Source organism: Lissotriton vulgaris, chromosome 5 (assembly GCF_964263255.1).
Source record: "Lissotriton vulgaris chromosome 5, aLisVul1.2, whole genome shotgun sequence".
In the NCBI taxonomy this organism is placed as follows: Eukaryota; Metazoa; Chordata; class Amphibia; order Caudata; family Salamandridae; genus Lissotriton; species Lissotriton vulgaris.
In genome coordinates, this window is record NC_141693.1 from 74352447 (window position 1) to 74378361 (window position 25915).

The 25915-nt window shown below is 46.5% G+C and overlaps 1 protein-coding gene across 1 annotated transcript in view; it reads right to left on the bottom strand.

Annotated features, from left to right (window-relative positions):
• Positions 1–232: 232 nt before the first annotated feature.
• Positions 233–25915, bottom strand: part of LOC147710225 (E3 ubiquitin-protein ligase TRIM39-like) — a 272894-nt gene continuing 247211 nt past the window's right edge. The window contains exon 6 of the mRNA XM_086919954.1: positions 233–1041. Within this exon, the coding sequence (XP_086776080.1) occupies positions 530–1041 (512 nt within the window). The 3' untranslated portion in view covers positions 233–529. The remainder of the gene's footprint in view (positions 1042–25915) is intronic.

The window sequence follows — 25915 nt, forward strand, 5'->3', positions numbered from 1 at the left end:
GCAAGAAGGTTAGTGGCCCAGGGTTGGTGTTACAATGCTTTGTGGATTCATTGTGATATCTTGCGTTCTGCGCGGAAGTGTGTGTACCAGTATATCTTTCAGACTCTTTCCTCGTCTGTGAGAAAACATAGGATGTGGTATAAATAAGGATCCACTATTCAATATACACCAGTATTTTTGGATGATCTTAGTTACTAAATTAGATGCTTGGAACTGTGGGACAAAAGTCAGTGCAGTAATACGGGGACAATGATTTATTAATAATGGCAATTCCCAGAGCTGCATGTTTAATGGGAGACACCATCTCTGTCACCAACAGAACAATCCTGATGGGGGCGCTGTAACAACTGCAGGGGCAGAGGTGTTCTTTAAAGGTGAACTAAACATCCTAATAGCTTGGCCCCTCCCAAGCGACTAATCAACAACTGGAGCGTTTTATAATTTAAAAGCATATCTGGTTGTGCTCCTGATCATATTATCACTGCAGAAGGGGGCGGGAGGGATTCAGGGCTGAGGCTTTCTGCAGCTCTCACACCAGTCTCATCTCCGCTCCACTCCAGAGACGGAAGATCGGGAAGAGCCTCTCAGTGAAGGGGGCCTGCGGGAAGATGTAGAGAAGCTCCATGGAGTCAGCATTGTAAAGGGACAGCCGCCCCTGATCATAGTCCAGATAAAGCCCCAGCTTCAAGGGCTTATCATGAAGGGACAGAGGGGTCCGAGGGCATGTGAGAGCTTTGTAGTGACTCTTCCACCCCAACACAGCCCATACTCCCTTTTCAGGTGAACATGTGAAGTCTTCCTTCCTGTTCACAGACTCTGCTGCGACCCCCACAAGCCATGCAACCCCCTCCTTCAGCAGCTGCACCTCCCAGTAATGTCTGCCAGAGGTGAACCCCTCTCTCCCCAGTACAAAGGGACAGGAAGTGAATCTCTTAGTAGTGTCCGGCAGGGGCTGGGTTGTGTCTGTGCCTCTTACACGTCTCCGCTCCTCAGATAGGAGGAGCTGTGGATGAGCTGTGTCAGGATCCAGAGTCACCATCACTGTAGAGAAGAGATTCATAATTAGAGATTTAATGTCACAAAAAGGCTTTAATTACTGCTTTCTGTTGTTCATATAATCAGTTTAAACCACATCTGGAAGGAGCACACAGTGCTAGAAAGCGCACATCACTAGACTGCTCACTACACTAAAGCATACATTCATTCAGAACAGGGGTCTCCAACCTTTTCTGTAGTGAGAGCTACTTCTGAGCAGTGAAAATCATTGTGTGCTACTGAAGGCTAAGCAACTTGCACATTTTTTCAAGAGACCCCCCCACGCCCAGTGTCATTCACTTTAAGCCTAATTTCTTCAGAGCCCTTACTGTGGTTTGAACAAAAGTGGACAAACTCCCTCTTTTAAAGCTACCGGTTGTGCTACCTGAAGCAAAAGCGTGTCTTGCTTGGTAGCATTCCTGAAAAGTGTAACAAAATACTGCAGGATACAAGTCTATGACCTGCTTTTGTTATCCTTAAACCAAATTGTTCACACACTGCAACAGTTAAACCTGTACCAAATGTGAATTTTTGAAGTCTAGCTTAGATGTGCAGTCACTTGTTTTAAAAATGACTCTTTCTTTTATGAACAACCTCAATTATTTCCGCTTCACCACATACTCTTTTTATAAATTACAGTTTTGAAATGTCCCATCCGGTTTCAGATTTAAATAATTTTTAATTCATTACGATTAGGGGTTTTATTGTAATCTCCATACTATGTTTTCTTTGTGAGGATGAAAATTGATTTTTATTTATGCAGAATACATATTTTTCAACATAATACATGGCCCAATCAAGTGGAAGATTAACTGGGTTTGTGAAAAGAAATACAATTACAACACTCACAGATGCTCTGGGACGGGGCCAATAGGAAGGTTTCCAGTTCTGCATGTGGCTATTCTGTTTAGGCAGGTGGGTACCCTCCCATAGCTTTCTTCGTAAACAAGATAACTTCTGAGATAAATGCTATTTATATGGAGTAAAAAAGAGTCTGAAACGCTACTTTATTTTAATGATTAGCAGAGTTTCACACGTTTATTTTCTGTTGAGAAAGCATTTAACGTGCAAGTAAAATCCACCTCACCAATGCAGCTAGGCGGGCCAGAGGCTCACAATGCATCTGTAAAACAATGCATTGTAAAACAACGTTGGGACCCGATTCTTCATGTAAGTATGTGAAACACCTGTTGTCTTATGTTTCAAGCAACATCCATAAAGTTTCTTTTAGAATAGAGATCGAAAAAAGACATCACATTTTAGAAATGGGATGGTGGCACAGAGATTATTTGCAGTAATGGTAGTGTGCTGCTGCTGTATTGAAAACACGCATCCTTATCCCTGAATATTGAATTAATAAACATTTATAATTTGGACGAGCTTGCCTGTGCTCTGTCAATGACTTGTCCAAAGAGGGTATGAAAGAGTTATGTTATGTTAAGATAGATTTATTGAGCGCACTTACACCATAGGTCTCTTGGCGCTGTTCCTACACTGGCAACTGCGAGGATCCGACTTAATCAGTTTGTCCAAAAAGCCAGGTTTTTAAGGTCTTTCTGAATCCTAAGAGACTGTCGCAGTTCCTGAGAGTGGAAATGAGTTCCAGAGCCTAGGGGCTAAATAAGCAAACCTATGTCCGCCTAGTCGTTTTAGTTTAATGGTTGGAATAGACAAAAGATGAAGATGGGCGGAACGAAGGTTGCGTGTGGGGACGTGTCTCGTGATTAAGCTGTTAAGGAATTTAGGGCTAGTGCAGTGCAAGGCCTTAAAGATTATACAGCCCGTCTTGAACACTGACCGTTGTGCTATAGGTAGCCAATGGAAGGTGCGCAGAAGCATCCTGGCCGACTGCCATCTCGGCTGCTTGTAAATCAATCTCGCCGCCTGATTTTGGATTATCTGTAAACGGTTTACCAGGCTTATGGGGAGGCCAGAATACAGTGAGTTAGAAGAATCAAGGCGGGACAAAACCAGCGCGATCACCACCTGGGTCAAGGCTTGATGCGACAAAAGGTTGGCGATTTTCCTTATTTTCCGTAGTTGAAACAGAGAGGAGGAAATCACCGTTCCCACATGACCCCTAAGAGAGAGATCGGGGTCTATAGACACTCCAAGACTCTTCACCGAGGGTGACGGTACAGGAGGGGGGCCTAGTTCGCCCGGCCACAAATGGTGTCCCCAACTAGCAAGGCTTTTCCCAGGCAACACCAATTCGGTTTTCCCGGGATTAAGCTTCAGTTGGTTCTGATCCATCCAGCCTTGTATGTGCAGCATTGTAGCTTGAAATTCAGCTGCTGCATTTTGGGGATCTAGCTTAAAGACCAGCTGAAGATCGTCAGCATAATTGAATACTGTTACATTCCTAGCCTTGAGTGATTGGATCAAAGGTCGAATGTACAAGTTAAACAATAATGGGGATAGTGATGAACCTTGGGGAACTCCACATGAGGTGGTCAGGTTAGGGGCAGTGTAACTTCCAAGACGCACTGCCTGGGTTCTACCAGTCAGGAAAGATTTTATCCACCCCTGTGCACTACCCCGGATCCCCGCTTGTTCGACACGGTGCATTAAGATGTCGTGGTTGACCGTGTCGAACGCAGCCGACAAATCTAGTAACACAAGAGCCTGTGGAGTTCCCATATCAGCGTTGGCTCTTAGTGTATCCATCACCGCCAGGATTACAGATTCTGTGGAATGGGTAGGGTGAAAGCCGGCTTGGTTTGGTTCAAGATAGTTGAAATTTTCGATGAATTAAGACAGGCATCGAGCCACATGGGCCTCCAATAATTTTGAGAAGTAGGGAAGGAGCGAGATCGGGTGGTAATTGGCAGAGACAGAGGGGTCCGCTCCTGGTTTCTTGAGCAGGGGAACTAACACAGCTTTTTTAAATGCCGTGGGTACTTCAAGCTTACTTAGGGATTCATTAAGAAGGTGAAGGAGGCTGTGCGGTAGGACTCAGAACACTTACCTCAAAATAGCAGGGGGGCAGCAGTCTCAAGGAGAGCCCGAGTTAACCCAGGACATTAGTTCAGGTAAAATGTCAGGACTGATTTCCATAAGTTGCTCGATGGTACATGGATTCTCCGGGTTAGTCCCAGGGCGTTCTTCATGTGCTGAAACGAGTTGAAACTAGTTCAGAAATTCAAAACTGTTTTGAAGAGTGAAACAATGTACATTCGTTTTAGGAGTGCAGACGGGGAGAGCTTTCTTTATGTTGTGCAGTCCTGCCAAGTATCACGCATGAGCCATGACGCTAACGGATTTCAGTGTGGTGTTCCGCAACACCATACTGAAATGCGTTGTCACACATTTTTGCCCACTCTGCTGAAAGCTCAGAAACGCCAAAAAACCATAATGCCTGGGTGTAGGTAGCACGCAGCGCATGGTGTCTGGTGGTGCCTCCGACCTCTGTGGGAGTGCGGCTCAGCTGCTCTGAGTGCTCGGCTCCGTAATTGACACTGTTGCTGCTCTCAGCCATTATCTCTGACTGTGTTGCTTATACAATGTTGCAAAATGAATGGGCCCGGCGCCGGGCAGGAGGCTGCTGGCTAAATGATGTCCCAGCGCCCTTGGCGCGCTGACATGATCCCAAATGAAATGTCGACTCACCATTTGCCCAATAAACCCAGCGGGGCTGCGGGCCTGACCTCAAGTGGTCGTGCCTTTTCCTGAACTGGTTTTTGTACAGCGGCGCGGCCTGGCGCCCATGTCAAGCCCTGTTACACACAGGGAGCAGGAAGTGAGGCTCGAGTAAAGCGGTGGGCGGGGACATGGAGGCGACTTCACCTATGCTGCCTGAAGTGTGCCTCACAGCTATCATGTCGTCCCCGACTTGCCCGTCCACCGCGCCGCCGATGGCCGTCTACCAGCCTGAACCGAGCCTTGGGGCTACTCCAACATCATCCCAAGGAGGTGAGGGGACTAGGTACGCCTCAGCGAACTTGAACCTCGGAGGGAGCATGTTGATCATGTAAAGCCTCTGTGTGGCTGGCGGGCTGTAGCTGCAGCGTGTGCAATGCGGCTGTGAGGGCGCCCCACGTTGCGGACTCTGAGCTTCATTGTCGCCACCGCCCGACTGCCTCATCCTTTCGTCCATAATCACTCACATGGCCCTGGCTTTCTGCAAGCGGCTGTGGGAGCTTAATGTCCGTTACTCGTCATCACTTTCCTGATGCCACTGCTCCTGCTCCCTTTGCCACTACCCCCCAGAGTAAGGTGAGATTTTTAATTAGTAATTGGTCAAAAGGCCGGAGGAGCTCTGAAAGCTGTCTAAAATTTAGCACTCCAGTATTCTAACCTTAAAATAAACGTGCACAACTGAATTCCATGTCGCAAATGTATGTATTGCATGCAGTGTACCAAGTTCTAAGTGCTAAGCGTTTCAGCTGTGAATGTCATTATTTTTAGCTTCCTGTAATTTTGCCATTTAATATAAGGCTACATCAGGGAGCACTAGGGTTAGCACCCTTGCATTTCTGGAGCTCTGTAGCTGTTTCAAGAACTTCTTGGAGTTCCTTGTTGCTCAAATGGCTGTAATTTTTGATATTTAGAAGTTTCCCTCGTCTTCATTGCATGATTTTTGCTCGTGAGAAAGTGCCACTCATAGTCGCTGAAATGTCACTCATAATTTTGCCGAAATTATGAAAATGTCACACATGGCAATCTGAAACCTTGGCAGCTATGGTTGTGCCTTCGGTAAAGTAAACTGACACTTTGCAACACCCTGCTTCTCTGGATGTACAACCCAGAGCTGGAAAGTGGGAAAAAATACATTTTCACTTGTGTCTGTTAGCCGTGATTTTGGCTGCTTCCAAACTGTCAGGCAGTGTTGCTGAAGTCCTCCGTTGGGCCTCTTCCACGCTTAAATCCCCAGAAATGTAGTTAGCATTAGCGGTAATATATTTAGCATGGATAGTTCAGGAGCAGATGGAGCAAGACGGGCTAAGACTTTGCTATAAAAAAGACCCAGTCCTTCAAGTGCATGTGTCATAAGAGCGTCTGCAGTATGTTTACAGTACGAAGGCACACATCGCAAAGTCCGGAGAACAGAGCATTAAGAGGTTAAAGGCCAGGCCTGTGCTTACCGATTGATCTGCTGCTCAAATATAATGTGCCAGGCAGAAAAAAGCAGGTGGTGCGGGTTCATAGCAGTTCAATACTGCTAGCTGCTAGCACCACCTGCATGCAAGCAGGCTTTCCCAGGACATGCTGCTCTGCTCCGGCCCACCTGCTGCTTTGCACCGTCACACGTCTTACAGGATGAAGAGCTGCAGGATGAAGAGCGGTGCCAGGCAGTGAAAGGCAGGTGGTGTGGAGGCTGCAACAGCGTCATCATATTTGGCCTGCCCCGCCCCAGCTAAGCTCTGATAGGCCAATCTGAGCTGTTGGGTTTGGTGAGGGCAGGCCATGGCTCTGAAAAAAGGCCTTAAAGAAATAAATGAGAATGACAGGCTACAAAATGTAGATTAACGGCGCGAGCTACTCAGAGGGGTTCGGCGAGCTACCAGTAGCTTGGGATCGACCGGTTGGAGACCCCTGATCTAGAACACATACTACACCAAACATCACACTTAATTACATAGACAGGACATTCTTTTACACTGCACCATGATGCAACATACTACACTGGCCCACACTACCACACATGATGCATACTAAACCACACCACACATGAAGCATCCTATACACTTGCCACACACTACACTATTACACCACACTTGACACAATGAACAATTGTCTTGAAACACCCAAGAAATTAACAAACGAAAAGTTAGAAAATTCAAGCGTGATACCATCGACTACAAACTGGGAGAGGTATAAAATTGGGCAGAGATCTACAAGAAAGGAAGACAGAACAAACCTCAAAACAGATCATTAGATGCTGAGACATCATCAGCAGGTAGCGATTTTGAGTTCAACAAGAGAGCAATCCAACAAAATCTACCGTGTGATCCTGTGAGCCAAGCAAGTAAGCCACAGACTGAGACATCAAGTACACCCACATCACAAAGTGCAACTGGTGTTCCTTTTTTAGTGACAGGCCCATTACGAAACAACAAACCAGGAGGGGTAAGGGGGAAGCAAACGCCGATTTAGTCGCATCCAAAAGAGTGACCAGGAGCCAGAAATCTTGAACAACAAGAACCTGGTTATAAATATATCTTTCTGTGCCTTAAGCCGAATTGAAAGCTCCACTCTGCAACAGGGCACTTAATTTGTTCCAACATATCATTCAAACATTCTAGAAGCGGGGGTCAGCTTGTTTAAGTTCATGCAGTCGCTCCCGTTAAGATATTTCTTCGAGAACATAATCTCCAAACAACAACCTAAGAAAGAGGACACCCTAAAGGGCTTAAAACCTGGAAGTTCTTATAGGGCCCCTGTCAGCCACAAAATACTTGATTACTTTGAGACCTATGTCAAGAATGACCTACAGCAACTATTCAAAGCTACGAGAACACACCAATCTAATTTGACCATTAAAGAAAGGGCAATTATACACCATTTAGCGAAGAATTATGACATTATATGTTGCAAAGCGGACAAGGGTGGAGCCTTTGTAGATATGGACTCTTCATATTATAACCAAAAGGTCAATGAGCATGTAGAAGATGGAACAACTTATATTGAATTGGAACACAACCCCACAGTTGGCCGAATTAGAAGTGTTGATTGATAATGCAGTCACCCTTGGAACTATCACGGAATGTGAGAGGAGGGACCTTACCCAGGAGTATCCAAGAGGCCCACAGATGCATATGCTACCCAAAGTCCACAGAAACTTACATAAACCACCTATGAGACCAATTGTGTCCACTCAGGGTTCAATTCACAAACCAGTAGAAAAATAACTTGACAGACATCTACAGGAATTTGTGCACAGCATGACGACCTACATCAGAGATACCTCGGAATTTCTATTGAAGATCATAAACCCAAAAATCGATTGGGATAAGGAGATATTTCTATGTACCATAGATGTGAAGACCGTTTATACGACGTCAATTCCAAATGAGTTGGGTATAGAAGCAGTGGCATTTTTCTGCTTGATTCCAATATGAAAGAGGATCTGAAGATATTTCTATTAGAACTTCTTCAGTTTACATTGTATCGTAGTGGCTTCACGTGGGATCAGAAGTTCTTTTTATAAGTTACAGGGACATCCATGGGAAACTGCGCAGCACCCAGCTACGCAAATCTGTTTATTCATAAATTTGAAATTGATAACATTCTGCATAATGACATAAGTAAGGATAAACTTGTCACATTTTTTAGGTACATTGATGACATATTTGTCATTTGGCAGCGATGAAAAGAGGAACTGACGTTAGCCATAGAAGTCTTGAATCAAGTAAATGACCGCATTGGGTTCACCTACGATATCAGCAGTGAAAGGATAAGCTTCTTAGATGAAGTAATCTACATACACAATCAGCAATTGGAAACTACAATATACAGAAAAGAAATGGAACAAAGTAATTTACTACTCTTTAGCAGTTTTCCTCAAAATGCACTTAAGGTTCACTTACCATATTCGTAACTACTGAGAGTCAAAAGGATTGTTTCCAACCAAGATCTTCTCGGTACAAACATGATCAACATGACCGAACGCTTTAGAGAAAGAGTAGACCCAACCACCATACTAATGCAGGCAGAAACCAGAGTGGCAGGCACTAACCGTATGCATTTGCTAACTCCACAAATCATTAAGACCAAAACTAGCAGAATAGTACTGGCATCGAACTTTTCCACCAAGAGCATGGGACAAATACTGGCCAATGTTACAATTGGCGCCTGATTTCAAGGAGATATTCGCTGACAAACCTCTATTTGCCTATGAAAGGAGCAGGAAACTCAATGAACTATTACAATACAAAAATCGCAGTACACAAAGGCATAATTCCCTGCTTTAACTGCAATAATTGCAACAGTATCATCAAAGGCAATGTTATTAACAAACTATTCACCACAGCCACGTGTTATTCGAAAAACATTGTGTATCTACTGAAATGTCTGTGTTGCCTAGCATACATAGGCAAAAGGGAAAGCAAAATTAAGACAATACTGAATGAACACAAGAGTGACATCACAAACAAAAAATTTAAATCAGCCCTAGCTGCACACTTGATGGCGCAGAATCACAACATCAGCCAACTACGGTTCATGTTTCTGGAAAAGGTTGAACTTAAAGAAGGAAAAGACAATCACACATTTCTTTTGCAACGAGAGACATTCTGGATAAAAAGAATGAACACACTTACGCCATGCGGTCTTAATGACGGAATTGAATACAGTTGTTTCCTATAGAATTTCAAGCCTATTTTTGAAACTGATCCTCACCTGGATGAGCTTCTCTTCTTAATTTTCTCCTATACATTCCTTCTTTTTACCATTTTGGTTATTTTTATATTTCTTTGTCCTTCTAATGTCTGAACTTATTTTCCCTATTTTTCTCTCTCTTTCCTTTTCTTCTACTTTTTTTCTCTCTTTGTTTTACTCTTTGCCTTCTTGACCTTTTGAGTTCTGTTATTTCTTGTTCTTTCCTTGTCTTTGCCTCTAACATCCCCACATTTCTACAAGGTACTTGTTCATAAAATTAATCACATAACCATGGCTGTGAATATTACCATCACACAAACCATTCTTTAGATGCCATGCACAAGTAGGTTTGAACATTACAAGAAGGCGGTCACACCCGAGGGCTATTTTCGTACACATTTATACACCGCATCCACTGAAGGAAGGTTTACAACTAACAAGACGTGAAGTCCTAAAATCGCAATGGGAATTAAGGAATTTAAGATTTTACTAACTTCCAATCTGATAATTTAGTAACAGTCACTTCTAACTGCATTATAGAGTAAACAAATGGAATATTTTAGCCCCATGGAAAACACTATATTAAATAATCACCCGACACGGGGAACGCAAGGTTGTAAGATCACTTACCCGAATCCACGGTTGCTTTAGCATATCAAAAGACACACTTATCGCACAACGAAACATGATATATATATATTTAAGCTGCATGGAACAAAATACAGGACACCTATCAACATTGTGATATTGCTAACAGGATACAACCATTGTTAACCTTAATGCTTAGACATTACATACCTGCTCGAAATATTCACCTACACTGTTATAGGTACACTAGACACCTTGGTCTGTCACTGACGTATCACTTAACCAATAGCTTAGGTCAGTAAAACACAAGACAAATCACATATTGAATATCTGGTGATGGTCTAGTTCCACACCGTAGCTGTCTTTTCATTTTTGCCTAATTGATTTTCTGTTTTTAGGAATGTACCCCCTGGCGAGGGGCAGAAGCATGCCTGAAATGCATTAGGGACACACATTGAAATGGATTATCACGGACATTCTGAATACATATGGAGTGTTCATGAAATTCGATGTGAACTCAAAGTCACGATGAGAAATTGATTTTGAACAAAAATATACTGAATTGAATAACTGAATATATTTGATAATTCAGAAAATTGGTTCCTGGCTGAGATTTGATTTCCATTTGAAACCTCAGCAGTGCAAGTGAGGGACGCTTCACATGTGGACGGTGCAACTGTTTTCTAAGTATTCACACACGTCTGGGATCAGAAGACGAACAAACTTACCACAATCTAACAAAATATTACAAAATCTGGATTAATTTAATGGAGTGCGTGGTCCAAAAGCACCAATTAGACATACTACACCACCCATAACCCAAACTACAATACACCACACTACCACAAATGACACATACTTTACTACATCACACTACCACGCATTAAGCATTCCACACTATACCACACATGAACCAACTACACTACACCTTACTACCACACATGAAGCATACTACGCTTCACACTACCACACATACTACATCACACTACCACACATGACATACTATACTACACCACACATGACAAACTACAATACACAACACTAAGAAACATGACACATACTACACTACTGAGTTCCAAATAGAGGACAGTGTTCACGTTATTCTTGATTTCTAATTACCAACTGAACACAATTTCAGTATTTTATTCCCTCTTATGCTGAATACCAATATGGGAAGAATAACGATGTTATTGATGCACTTCATGAATGTATTTATGAAAAATGAATCACATTGGTATTTGAATGCATACTGAATGAGAAAATTCAAGATGGAATCAAATATTGAAATTGAGTACAGTTGGTAATTACAAATCAGGAATGACGTGAACACCGTCCTCCATTTGGAACTCGGCAGTGCATCAAAGGGACACCACCCCTCTGGGGGAGCTCAATTCCCAATTATTTAGACACGCTTCTGATCAGAAAGCGCTACCTTTCTGCACATCACTAACAGACAGCAACGCAATAACGGCAGTATACTCTAGTTACAAACCACATAAAAAGGAGTGTGTCAGTCAAGTTTTATTATTTATTACATACAACACCACACCACATACTGCACTACACCACACTATGACACATGACGCATACTACACTACATCATATTACCATGAAGCATTCTACACTGCAGGTAGCACACTGCTTTAACTGCACTGTACACTACAGAGGATACTAAACTATGACGCACACTGCACTTAAGAGTACACTTTCCTACAACATACACTAAACTAGACAGCATACTACACCAGTCATAACACAGTTACAGACTGCACACTGTATTATGCGGTACACTACACAAGACCATATACTGTGTGTATTAGCCAAACACAGAGCTAGACAACACATTGTATTGGCTAGTGCAGCATACGCTGTACTAAATACCAAACAGTGGTAGATACCACACTATACCAGTGACACACTGCACTAGAACACGCACACTGTAGTCAAATTAACCAGAGCATTAAACGGGTTGCTAATGTCATGCACTGAGTACCTGTACTTTTGTACTGTGAAAGGAACAGCACCAGCACTTCTTTAATGTGAAAGGCAGAGCATCAGCACTTCTTGAATTTGAAATGGAAGAACAAAGGCCCATCCTTAATGTGAAGAGCATGAGCACTTCTTTAATGTTAAAGGAAGAGCACCAGCACTTCTTTAATGTGAAAGGAAGAGCACCAGCACTCATTTCATGTGAGAGGAAGAGCACCAGTTTAATCAATTTGAAAAGGAAGAGCACCAGCACTTCTTTAATGTTAAAGGAAGAGCAGCAGCACAACCTTAATGGGAAAAGAAGAGCACCAGCCTTTAATGTGAAAGGAAGAGCACCAGCACTTCTTTAATGTGAACGGAAGAGCACTGGTACATCTTTAATGTGAAAGGAAGAGCACCAGCACTTCTTTAATGGGAAAAGAAGAGCACCAGCACTTTAATGTGAAAGGAAACGCACCAACACTCTTAGATGTTTGCACTATTTATAATAGGGAGAGCAAACAGGTACTCAGTGATAGTTAGTAACTACACTAGCAATACACAACGCTAGAGAGAACACTGTACTAGATGGTGCAGTCTAGCAGACAGCTACTAGAAGGTATACTGTCCTAGTCAGTACACTGTATTAGGTTTCTCCATTTACGAAACTTCATGTTGCATTATGCACAAGAGACCAACCTGTACCAGGAGGTACACTGCACTACATGACTGTCTACACTAGACAGGACAATGTACCTCACCTGTACACTGTATTATATGGCATACTGCACTACAGAGCACATTATAGTAGATGCTATATTACACTGCACACGGATTGATTGATTTGGCGATTTATATAGCGCAAACAAATGCACGAACACATCAAAACGCTAGGCAGCACATTTCACTAAACAGTATACTACATACCACAGCAAAGTACAATAGACAGCACACTGCCTGAGCCCGAGCAGGACAACAGGCAAGACACAGTAATGGACAGCAGATTGCACTATAAAGTACACTTGACAGAATACTGTACAAGGTAACACACAAGGTTAGACCTCAAATCACAATGTACTAGACTCTAGTACATTGTGATTTGAGGTCTAACCAATGTTCCCTCTAATTTCTTTCCTCTGTGTGCGGCAGTGTAAGATCTCTGTGCGCTGCAGCCAAGGCTAAGTGCGCCAGGAACTAGATGGCACATGTGGGTGCGTCGACCAATGTTCCCTCTAATTTTTTTTCCTCTGTGTGCGGCAGTGTAAGGTCACCTTACAGGGAACAGTGGTTGGTTGGATCCATTTTTCATTTCCCAAGAGACATTAACCCCTTGGCCGCGGCGCGAATTTCGTGAGTCACGGACGGCGTGGTTCCGTCATAAGCAGGCAAGGGGTTAAAGAACTCAATCACAGCTCTAACTGAGTAAGAAGCAATGCACAAGCCCTGCTCCTCTCTCACCTGGGAGGTGGCAATGTCCTACTCACCAGCTTCTATCACTCCGCATTTGCTCCATGGCATTGCATCGAATGTGCCACCGCCCATCTCATCACGGGGTTCAATATATATAACACATCACAGCAAGAGTGATGAATCTGCAAATGCTGTCCATCAAAGACTGCATCGACTTTAAGGCTTGAACTTACAAATCAATAACAAAAGGTCCACTGATTCACCAGCTTGAAAATCAAGACATTGGAAGACTTCAGATCGAGAAATGCAAGAATGAGAACTGGAGACAGTGTACGCACCAGGACCTCCAAGAAAACCCCTTTTGGATTTCAGGCTCACCACATCATTCTCGAAGTTCAGAAAGGAACTAAAGTATTTTCTCTTCTGTGATCACCTCATCTGGCATCGAAAAGGACTTCCGAACTCCTCTGTCTCTGAGTCCAACTATGAAGAAACTCTGTCCCACGTATCTCTCTCCTTCCATCGTACACTCTGAATTGCTTCCTAGTCTCCACGTGAACTAAAATGGGTTCACTTTCCTATTACTATGTATCGCACTGCACTGCTTTTCACATTCTCTTAAATTTTTGGAGGACACGTTCATACATAAAATTGATACATATTTTGTGGAGGCGAGGAATAAGATGAGCTAGACAGTAAAATACCCAACGGTGCAAATACAGTTAATACAGTTGAAGAGACCATCATATACAAGGGGAAGCATTTCTATAGATCAGGATTTGTTGAGGAGTAGCTCAGAATGTGTAGTAAATACCTGGAACGTCTTTGCAGCAAAAGTAGCACAATAATAACAAACATTGGCAAAGACAAGATGTCTTGTTTTTACAGCCTCTTTGCCAAAACCTTTTAGCTATGCTATTCAGCAGCATCAAGATGCTGTGCAGCATTATGGAAAGCTACAAAATGGAAGGTGCTATTATGCAGCCATGCTATTTTGTATGCACAAGTATGCTGCATTGCGCATGCATGCCTGCGAAATGTTTTATGTTTACAGAACTCAGATGGAATAGAAGATTTAAAAAACATAGAATAGAAGTAGCTCAAAGGTGCTTTTAAGTTGGAAGGGGTAGGAGATAGGCTGGGGGAGCAGGAGTGTGGAGGGCAGCAATGGGGAGTGGTTGGGGAAGATATCACTTGTGGCAGAAGAACAGAAGTGTAGAAGCAAAGTGGTGGAGTAGCAAATGAAGATGCGTGAAACACATAAATGGGGAGGAAACACATGGGCAAGAGAGGGCAACATGTAACATAGCAGAATATGGAAGAGAAGTACACGAGGGAGGCAGCTGGAAAACACAGGCACTCTCATGGAGTGCACTATACTAAATTGTGCACAGCACCATTAAGCGGAATATACTGGATGGCACACTGCACCATATAATAAATTGTAATGGACAGTACACAGTGTTAGACAACACACTGCACGTAACAGAAGAATGGTCTAGATGTTAGTACCAGACCGCAAACTTCACTAGACAGCTACGAGTGCTAGGAAGTTAGCACAACACACTGTACTAGAAGGAACAATGTCCTAGATAGCTTAATGTACTAAAAAGGCACTATGCACTCGACCACACTTTGCACAAAAGAACACAGTGTACAAGAAGACGCACTGCACTAGAAGGACATTACCCTAGGCAGCACAGTGCTTTAGACACAATAATGTACTAGACGGCACATCGTATTGGAAGCCACACTGAAATGCACAGCACAATGTAGTAGACAGTATACTACACTAGTGAACCTACAGAACCTGATGGTATACTGTACTAGGCAGGGAGCACACCGTACTCTGCATTCTGCACTAGAACGCACTAGGCAGAATACGGTACTAGGTGGCACACTGTTCTAGCCGATACTGTACATTGAAAGCATACTGCATTAAACTGGACACTGTACTAAGCAGCAAACTGTACTAAAAAGCCCACTGATGGCACAGCTCACATACCAGAAGTCTGTACTAGACAGTAAACTGTATTGCAAAGCATATCATAATAGACATGTAAATGTAAATGCAAATGTACATGTATTTATATAGCGCAAATCACCGACCCGGTATCTAAGCGCTTGCTTAGGGTACCCGTCCTGGTATTCCCCTGTGAGATAACCCCGGCAGGGTATCCACAAGGTGAAAGCCAGGCATCCCACCGCGATGGGCCGTTGTGGAGATTAAGCAAGCTATTGCCCAGAGTCGCAGAGTGTGAACCCATGAATCGAGTAGACACCGGAGCGAGAATTGTCGAGTCCGTGGACATTTTAGGACTCAAGACCCGCCGAGCCGGGAATTGAACCCTGGTCCCGGGCTGACCTCTGCTTCCAGGTCTGCCTCCTCTAACCAGTGAGCCACACTTCTCCACTGCCGTCTTACACACCGGGTACACTGTACTAGACTGCACTAGGCAGCACAAGAAACTGGATCGCACACCACACTGCACAAAACAGAGCACTGCATCAGACATTGGTAAAAAGTCTTAACAACAAAGTCTTCACCACACAATGCCTGTACCACGTAGCCGTTAACATGCATGCATTTACCATGCACATACTTGTGCCTTTACCACACAGACTTTACCACACAAGCCTTTCCCACTCAGATATTTGTGCCTTTACCACACAAGTTTTTGTGCATACCAAAGCAAGAACCAAATTTAACGAGTGCCCATTTAGGAAGAGTTTGAGGTTCATGAGGCAAGCAGAAACACTGAACCAGAATATCTTGCTGAACTCTCATGCCACATAATAAACTCTCTATTCCCAATCAACAGGAATATGCATCAAAGTAAATACCGGGAGTAAAGGGGCAGATTCTCAGAATGCGCCGCCCAGTCCGGAGGTGTGATCAGCTCGGCTCGTCCCTCGCCTCAGCGAGGCGCGCAATAATCTTGTTTCAATTTTGCATTTCCGGTTTCTTATCGTGGGGAACCGGCCGGCAGCGCTTCTTCGCACCGCCCGGTCCAGAGTGTGCGATCGCGGCAGGAATTGAGGCGGGAGCGCGCTGCACTGCCGGTGTCTGCAGGCGCGCTGGTCGGAGCTTTTTGTGACCGCGCGCTCGGAGGAGCGACTTATTTAAAAGAAGTAAGGCAGTGTGAGAGCGACGTGCGGGGGGCCCGGGCAGAGCGGGGCACTGTGGGGCGTTTTCATCTATAAAGCGCACGGAGGCTGCTTGGGTAGATCAGAGGGGGAGCTGATTGTAAAGGCGAAGAAGGGTCTGGCCTGGTTAGTATGTGGATAGGAGACCGCATGGAAGCTTAAATAACCACACAGCAACACAAACCAGCGAGGGTGGTGTTAAAAAGCGGTTCATGGACTATTAATAATAGCAGGCCTGGTATAACTCAGTGGAGGTTAATGCTGGCCTGGGGGGGGGGGACTGTTTCAATGAGCACAGTTTTATTTGAGTGACATTGAGGGTGCTGGACTGTACTGGTCAGACAGGGTTTGCTGGCTTAGTAAAAAGACTACCTGCACGTGCACTATGACGTCATTAAACGGCGCAGAGTGCAAGGTCCCCCCTTTTGGTTAAAGGAGTTCACGGAGCGTACGGGGTAACCGGGAAAGGGGGGGGGGAGAAGTACCCTCTCGGTAAACGGGCCCTCTGCGCATGTGCACTCCTACGTGAGGGCGTAGCTGGTTAATAAGGATTTGACACCTGTTAGCGACCTTGCCGTAGGCTTAAAACTAGGATATGCAGAAAAAGTCATAAGTATGATGTTAGATTCGGTTAGGAAACAGGCTGTATTAGACATTTGTTAAGGTTGTCTCTTTGATACCTGTCTACATTAATTGTAATCTAATGTCTAAATTTCTCTGCATAAATGCTTGTGTAAATATTGTTTATTTCAATTTTAATTTGTTTTCATGTTTTAATAAATACGGCTGGGGGGTCGCGAGACACCCCGCCTTCCAAAGAATCTCCTCTCATGTCCAATTGCTTTAATTGCTTAATTTGTTGTGGTGCCCTAGGCAGGGAGGGGGATGGTCGGTAGTCCCTAACCATACTGCATGGGAGACGTAGCGGCGAAACATGCTTTGTGTAGGTCAGAAATCAAGGAAGATAATTTTTGTAACAAGGCGCAGATTGATAGTGAATATGTATATAAGCGCAGACTATAGACTGGCAAAACAGGTAGGCAAACAGAGCAGCTGTGCATGTGTGCATGTGGGGGTAGGAATTACCACGGACAGACAGACACAAGGGCAGCTTGACTCATGATGATGGAGGGCGCGCATGTTTGCAAAAGTACATGCAGCTGCAGAGACAAGCAAATAATAAGTGGAGATAGGCAAGACAGACAGACATGGTAAGAATAGACAGTAGCAAACAAGGGCAAATAAAATGTATTGCGAAACAGTAGAAAGCGAAAACAGTGTACGTATGTAAAACCACGCAGAAACAGGCCCAAAGGAAACACAAGTGTGTTTGAGGCGAAGGGGCAGAGATAAGGACACATCTAGGTGCAGAAAGGCAAGAGAGGCAGAGCTGTGTGTGAGTAGAGCCAGCACCCACAGGAAAGGGGAAACTGTCAAATGTTGGTGCATCTTTGTCTGGGGGACAGAGGAAAGAGAGATAGGCAAACTCACACAGTGAGTTCTTCACAGCCGAGGAATAGACGGACAGGGTTGGACTTAGGTTATGAAAACAGGCGCCCACACACTCGCGCACACATCACAAATGTACAAACACACAGGCAAGCAACCAGCTCTCTAGAAGGTCCTGCTCTATAGTAATGTGATACACAGTGACAGAGAGCCAGGTGGACAGGCACACACGGAGGCAGCCAGGACAGGGTGTACAAAGACATACAGACAGTGTGTGCGTAGGGATCTGGTGGTAGGGGGAGGAATAGCCATGCACGTGTGTGTACATATGAATGTAAGGTTAGAGGAAGGCACACACAGTCACTCTCAAATACAAAAAAACACAAACACATGCACACAGACATGTCTATGTCTGCCTGTAGGTGCAGCAGATGCAGCTCCCTCTGTGATATACTGTTTCCATACAGCAGTCATATAGGTAGTTCTATTTGCAGAGGGAGGCAGGCACGGTGCACGTGCTGGTTTAGTTGTCTGTAGGTGAAGATTGGCATTCACGGGGAAGAAAGGAGGCAGTCACCCACACACGGGGAGCCAAAACCCAGCATTAATAGATGCACAAAAAAGATGGACGGAAATATGGGCATGTATACGAGATATGGCTGTCTGTTCGGCTACGTGTTTGTCTCATTATCTGTACATTCATGCATTTCTCCACCCGTACACATAAGCAGAGGGACCTTGCTAAAATCATGTTTTACAGAGAACCCACATGCTGCTGCCTTGGCAGAAAAATACAAAGGGCCAGGTGTAGGAAGCCAAATTCCAGTCGGTAACGGCCGAAATTACCGAATTTCGGCCGTTACCGACCGGAATTAGGCTTTCAGATGTAGGTGGCCAAATTGTAGGATTCGGTAATTTACCGAATCGGTAACTTAAGGAATCGGTAAATTACCGAATTCTTAACATACCGATTCGGTAAATTACTGAATCCTTAATGTAGATAGCACTCAAGTGAGTGATTTTTACATTTAAGAATTCGTTATTTACCACCAACTATTAGTTGGTGGTAAATTCCGAATACCTTTTAAAAAGCTATTTTGTTCTTTTTATTCAGTGCCATGTGGCAGACATACATGCCCATAGGGCATATATGTCTGCCACATGTGCACCCATGCACTATACAGGGGTGAAACAGGGTGTCAATGTGACACCCTGCCACCCTTGTAGGTCTACCCCCTATTACCGATTCGGTATTTAATGAATCGGTAATTCTCATTCATTCCTATGGGCCTCCAGGCCCATAGGAATGAATGGGGAATACCGATTCGGTAAATACAGAATCGGTATTTACCGAATTTTACCGATTTGGTAAAATTTACCGAAACATTAGCTACAGATCATTTACCGATTCTAAAATACCGAATCGGTAAAATTCGTATTTTAGAATCAGTAAATGATTTTTACCTACATCTGGCCCAAGGTTTCCCGAGATTCTCCTCTCCTCCCTGTGACCCCGTGCGCCTCTGCGCTCCGTGCCTGCTTCACAGCTGTGCTGAAGACTTATCTGCTTGTTGAATAAACAAGCAGATAAGAAAAGTCTTCACAACAGCCGCAAAGCAGGCGATGGTGTCCGGAGGGGCAGTCCAACAAACGGACAGGGCGGCAACCAAAAACCCTCCTTTCCAATGGGAAGTCAGCATTTACCATAAACGGTGACGCTACCCAATGGAAAGGAGGGGCGGGGCTTAGAGTCCCTTTTAGAAATCTTGTTATTACAATATCTCTTGCAGGCGAGGAGCGCATGCGCGCTCCAACGCCAGGTGAGACCTAAAAAAAGAAGAGAGAGAGAGAGACAGACAGAGAAAGAAAGAGAGAGTGATTTGACTAAGTGTAGATGTGCCCATGTGCTAGGCCAGTGTAGACACTCTAGAGAACATAGAATGTGTTATGCAGCAAATACCGATTTCTGAGTTAATTCCCCATTCAAGAGTGAAAATTTCAGAATAGTGTAATAATGGAGATTCCCACAGATGTCAATACTAGCAGTATCATTACTTTGAGGTTTGAAATTACCGCATCTGAATTTCCAATAAACTAGCAGGAATGTCCAAGGGGAAGAAAGTTTTAAACCAAGGAAATGCAGCAGCACCTATAGAGAATGGGGTGAAGTAAATTTCTAGAAAAAGCTATAAAAAGACAAAGGTTGCAAATACAATATCAAAAGTAATTGTACCCAGACTTGAGTGCACACTACCATTAAATACCATACCACCATACCCTACTAGACTTTATCACTGTGCAAGTGTTTTGGGCAGTTTGCTGGCCCGGGACTGACGGTGGTGACTCGCTCCTGTCCCTCAGGCTGAGTGGTCGCTCCCCTGTGTCCCCTCGTGACACTCGGTATCGTTGTGCTGCTTTTACCGTGATTTCTAGCTAACTGCATTTACCTGCTGTGTGCCTGCCTGCCGAGCTGCTGTATTAGTTAATTAATTAATTAATCGTGCCGCTTTCACCGCACTCGGTAGCGTTGTACCGCTTTTGCCATTGTTTACTGCCTAATTGCATTAGCCTGCTGTGTGCCTGCCTGCCGAGTTGTTCTCTTAACTATTTAAATAATTATAGTGCCGCTTTTCACTATATTTGCGCGCTCTGACTAGCGCGACGCTGTGCTCCCCCCTCCGCCTCCATTTGGTTGTTGTTTGTGATCCCTGGAGCCCGCCCCGCCTCCCAGCTGAGCAGCCCTCGCCCCTCCCCCTCCACCACCCATATATGACAGTAGTTCCCGCGCGCAGCGTTCACGCGCAGCGTTCGCGCCCAATCCGCGACCAAGGTGCGCCAAAGGTAAGCCCGTCTACGCCCGTCCGCGCCTGGACCGCGCCCAGCGCCAGACCCCCTGCCCCTCGCGCTCCCCAGCCCTCCCGCATTACCTACGATGCCGCCACCCTCCTAGCCCTTGACCCCGGTCGCGCCCCCAACTGCGTCCAAGCCGCTCCTGGACACACCCATGGACCTTTCTCCTGCTACTCCTGCAAATTCAGCGGCACCGACAACATCTCCGCCACGACTACACCACAGATTCCCGACCCCAACCACCTACAATGCATCCTTCTCAACACCCGATCGGTGCACAGGCACGCCATCGACCTATGGAACCTACTAGACACCCTCTCTCCAGACGTCGCCTTCCTCACGGAAACATGGATGAATGCTTCCTCCGCTCCAGACATCACCATTGCCATCCCTGAAGACTACAAGATCACTCGCAAAGACCGCACCGACCACACAGGAGGAGGAATCGCTATCGTCCACAAGAAATCAATCCGCATCTCAACCAGCTCTGACGCCAACCTCGCCAACTCCGAACACCTTCACTTCCAGATCCACACCGACCCCAAAACCACACTCAGAGGCACCCTCCTCTACAGACCACCAGGACCCCGCGCTAAATTCAGTGAAGACATCACGGACTTCATCACTCCACACGCGCTCCCCTCCAAAGACTACATCCTTCTGGGAGACCTCAACTTTCACCTTGAGAAGACCAACGACCGCAACACCGCCACTCTCGTGGACAACCTCGCCAACCTCGGACTTAAACAACTAGTCACCTCCCCCACCCACATCGCAGGTCACACACTCGACCCCATCTTCACTTCCAGCAATCATGTCTCCTTCAGCCACACTACGGATCTCCTATGGACCGACCACAGCTGCGTCCACTTCACCTACAACAAGCCGAAACCCATCAACCACTCCCAACCTACCCTGCAAAGAAACTGGAACAAAATCACCACGGACCAAATCTCCGCTTCGCTCCTTCGAAACTCCCCAGCCCTCTCCTCTAACGCCAACGAAGCCGCCGCCAACCTCACCCTATGGTTATCCAACACCGCCGACACCTTAGCACCACTGAAAAAACGTCAAAGCAAACCTGGCTGCAAGAAGGCCTCATGGTTCAACGATGATCTTAAGAAATCCAAGAAACTCTGCCGCTCCCTTGAAAAAGCCTGGAAAAAAGACCCAACCACCAGCACCAAGGACGCCTTCAAAAGCGCCACCCGCACTCACCACCAACTGATCCGTTAAGCCAAGAAAACAGCATTCAAAGATCGACTTGACAACAACGCCCACAACAGCAAGGAACTTTTCAACATCGTCAAGGAATTTTCCAACCCCTCGGCCAACTCCAACGACATCACCCCCTCTCAAACCCTCTGCGACTCCCTAGCCTCTTTTTTCCACAACAAGATTGCAGACATCCACAACAGCTTTGACAACCAACCCGGAAACCAACCCACCCTACCAGCTGCTGACCATCTTCCCCCCATAAACACCCTTAACGCCTGGAACTCAATCTCCACTGAGGACACCATCCGCCTGATGAATTCCATCCACTCTGGATCCCCCACAGACCCATGCCCTCACCACATCTTCAACAAAGCAGACTCCGTCATAGCACCTCACCTCCGAGACATCATCAACTGCTCCTTCAACTCCGCTACCTTCCCAGAAGACTGGAAACACGCTGAACTCACCGCCCTTCTGAAAAAACCAACAGCGGACCCCACCGAACTCAAAAACTACCGCCCCATCTCTCTCCTTCCATTCCCGGCAAAAGTCATCGAGAAAGCCGTCAACAACCAACTCGCCGCCTTCCTCGAAGCCTACAAATCCCTCGACCCCTCACAATCTGGCTTCCGAGCAAAACACAGCACCGAGACCGCCCTCATCGCAGCAACAGACGACATTCGAACTCTACTGGACAATGGAGACACAGTCGCCCTCATCCTCCTCGACCTCTCCGCAGCATTCGACACAGTCTGCCACAGCACCCTTCTACAACGCCTCAATAACATCGGAATCCAAGGAAAAGCACTTGAATGGATCACCTCGTTCCTCACCGGAAGAACCCAAAGAGTCCGCCTTCCTCCATTCAAGTCCGAGGCCTCTGAAGTCATCTGCGGCGTACCTCAAGGATCCTCACTCAGTCCCACCCTCTTTAACGTATACATGAGCCCCCTCGCGGCCATCGCCCGCCAACACAACCTCAACATCATCTCTTACGCGGATGACACTCAACTGATCCTTTCTCTCACCAAGGACCCCTGCACCGCCAAAACTAACCTACACGAAGGAATGAAAAAAGTCGCCGAATGGATGAAACAAAGCCGTCTGAAATTGAACTCAGACAAAACAGAAGTCCTCATCCTAGGTACATCCCCTTCTGCCTGGGACGACTCCTGGTGGCCGGAAGCCCTCGGAAAAGCACCCATCCCGACAGACCACGCACGGAACCTTGGCGTCATCCTGGATTCTTCACTCTCAATGAACAGACAAGTCAGCGCCGTATCCTCATCCTGCTTCAACGTTCTTCGCATGCTCAGAAAAACTTTCCGCTGGATCCCCTCCGAAACAAGGAAAACAGTCACCCACGCTCTGGTCACGAGCCGACTGGACTACGGAAACACCCTCTAAGCAGGTACCACCGCTAAACTCCAGAAGAAACTCCAACGAATACAAAACGCCTCAGCCAGGCTCATATTAGACATCCCACGTAACGAACACATCTCTGGTCACCTTAAAGACCTCCACTGGCTTCCCGTCAATAAGAGGATCACTTTCCGACTGCTTACCCACGCACACAAATCACTCTACGACATCGGACCAGATTGCCTCAACTCTCGACTGTCCTTCTACACCCCCTCCCGCCAACTACGTTCTTCCAGCCAAGCCCTCGCCACTGTACCTCGCATCAACAAGACCACCATGGGGGGCAGATCCTTTTCATACCTGGCTGCTAAAACATGGAACTCACTCCCCGCTTACCTTCGCCTCACCCAGAACCACCTAGCGTTCAGAAAGCAGCTTAAAACGTGGATATTTGACAAATAATCCTCCTCCCCTTCCTAAGCGCCTTGAAACCCTCTGGGTATGTAGTGCGCTATACAAATTATTTGACTTGACTTGACTTGACTTGGTGGCAGTTTGCTGGCCAGCACCGGACATTCGTCGCTGGCACAGAACTTCCGGGCCTAAGACTGAGGCTGCATGGAGTCGCCCGTTGTGAGAGCAGAGAGCAACTGGGGTTGGAGTGGTGCTGCACCAAAAGCCTTGATGGAAAGAGGAGTGCGGATGTGCACGAGTGGGGTGTGAACTGTGGTGCCCCTCGCCGCGGACGTTCTGCATGGGGGCGGACTGCGAAAACAGAAATCGCGGACACGGAGTGTAAGCACCCTGCAACCCTGATTCCCTGAAACTGCGCCTTGAGGATAGGAGGCAGTGAGGTGGAGAGGAGTCGCAGAGCGGCGAGTGGTGGAGCAGCGGCGCCTTCAAGCCTGCCTTGGTGAGTGGGGTGTGGCCTGACCTGCGGCCTTTGGCTGCAGAGGCGGTCGCGGGGCCGGGGCGGCGGCTGCAGCCTACAAGCCACGGCGGGGGCGGAGGAGTGAGCAGGCGGAGAGCTGAGGCCCGTGAGGAGGGGACTGCTGTGGGCCCGCCGAACGATCCGCAAATGGGGGCGCTACTACTTTCAAGGAGGCGAGCACCTGGGAGAGTCGGCCCGAGCACCGGGAAATAGCAGGCAGAGGGGCACAGAAAGATACGGAGGAGGACAGGTGGGGAGTGCTTGGGCCTGTGGGTAAGCGGAGCGGGGTGCGGATATGGCCGAGCATGTTCCCGAGCTGCCTGGGATGTGAGAAATACGCTGCCAGCAGTTACCCCATGGTGGTGCCCAGGAGCGGGCCTGATCTGGAACTATAGTAGGGGCATGCACTGAGAGGACCCAAAGGCGGGGGAGCGGCGGTACATTAGCTTCCCAAGGAGATCTGAGTCGTGGCTCCTCTACTGACGCTGTGGCTCATAGGTACGAGGGCAAGATACTGTTGATCGGGGACTGGAGAAGTCTGGATCTGGTCGGGGACTCCTGAGTCTAGGCTGTAAAGGGAGGCTGCTGAACTGCACGCTGGGGCATCTGTGCTACTGAGAGAGGACCTTCCTGACGGGCAGGACATCTAAGCTCGTTTGGGGAGGAATTGGACACTGACGACACTCTGAGAGTTCGGGGCACCGTGGCGAGCCCACTTGCACCTGACGAAAATCGGGAGGTCCAGACCATGGGGAAAACGAACGGGACGCAGGGGGGAGTGCCCCAACCGCCGGACAGTGAAATGCAATCCCAGGCTGAATTGGATAAAGCGGAAACACCCAAGATCCTAAGTTGTAGAAGCAGTTTGACCGCATACTGGCAGCGATTGCTGACTCACGCACAGCCCTGCAACAAGACATTGTGCAAGTAGCGAAGGGGCTTGGACTGCTGAGGGCGGACCACTCTAAGCTTGTGGATAGAGTGAAACAGGTTGAAGTAACACTGCAGGAAGTGACGCCGGCCCAAACTGTATTGGAGAACAAAATGATAGACGTATTGGACCGCATACAAGTGCTGGAGAAACGTGCGGAGGATGCAGAAAGCCGGAGTAGGCAAAATAACATTCGGGTGGTGGGCCTACCTGAAAAAGTGGAGGGGTCAGACATGATGCGATATCTGGAGAACTGGTTGAGGACGGTAGTGGCTGCGGAGGGTTTGTCATGCTTCTACACATTGGAGCGTGCACACAGAGTTCCTGCTAAGCCGCAGCAGCCGGTGAGTCCCCCCCGCCCGGTGGTAGCTAGGTGTCTACATTATAGGGACAGGGACCTCTTGCTCCAGAAAGTGCAAACAGATGGGCTGTATCAAGTAAAAAATGGCAAAGTGACTATTTTCATGGATTATACACTGGAGATCCAGCGCCGCCGCGCGTCGTTCCTGGCAGTTAAAAGAGAGCTGAGATCGGAAGGCCTTCAATACTTGTTGTTATTCCCAGCGAAATTGAAAATAATGCTAGATGGTGGCAATCATTTCCATAATATGCCAGAAGACGCATGGGTGTGGTTGGAAACCTATAGGGCTGGAACAGACCGAAAAGAGCGTCGCCTTCGGGGGTCCTCTGGGGAGCTTCCCCAGCGC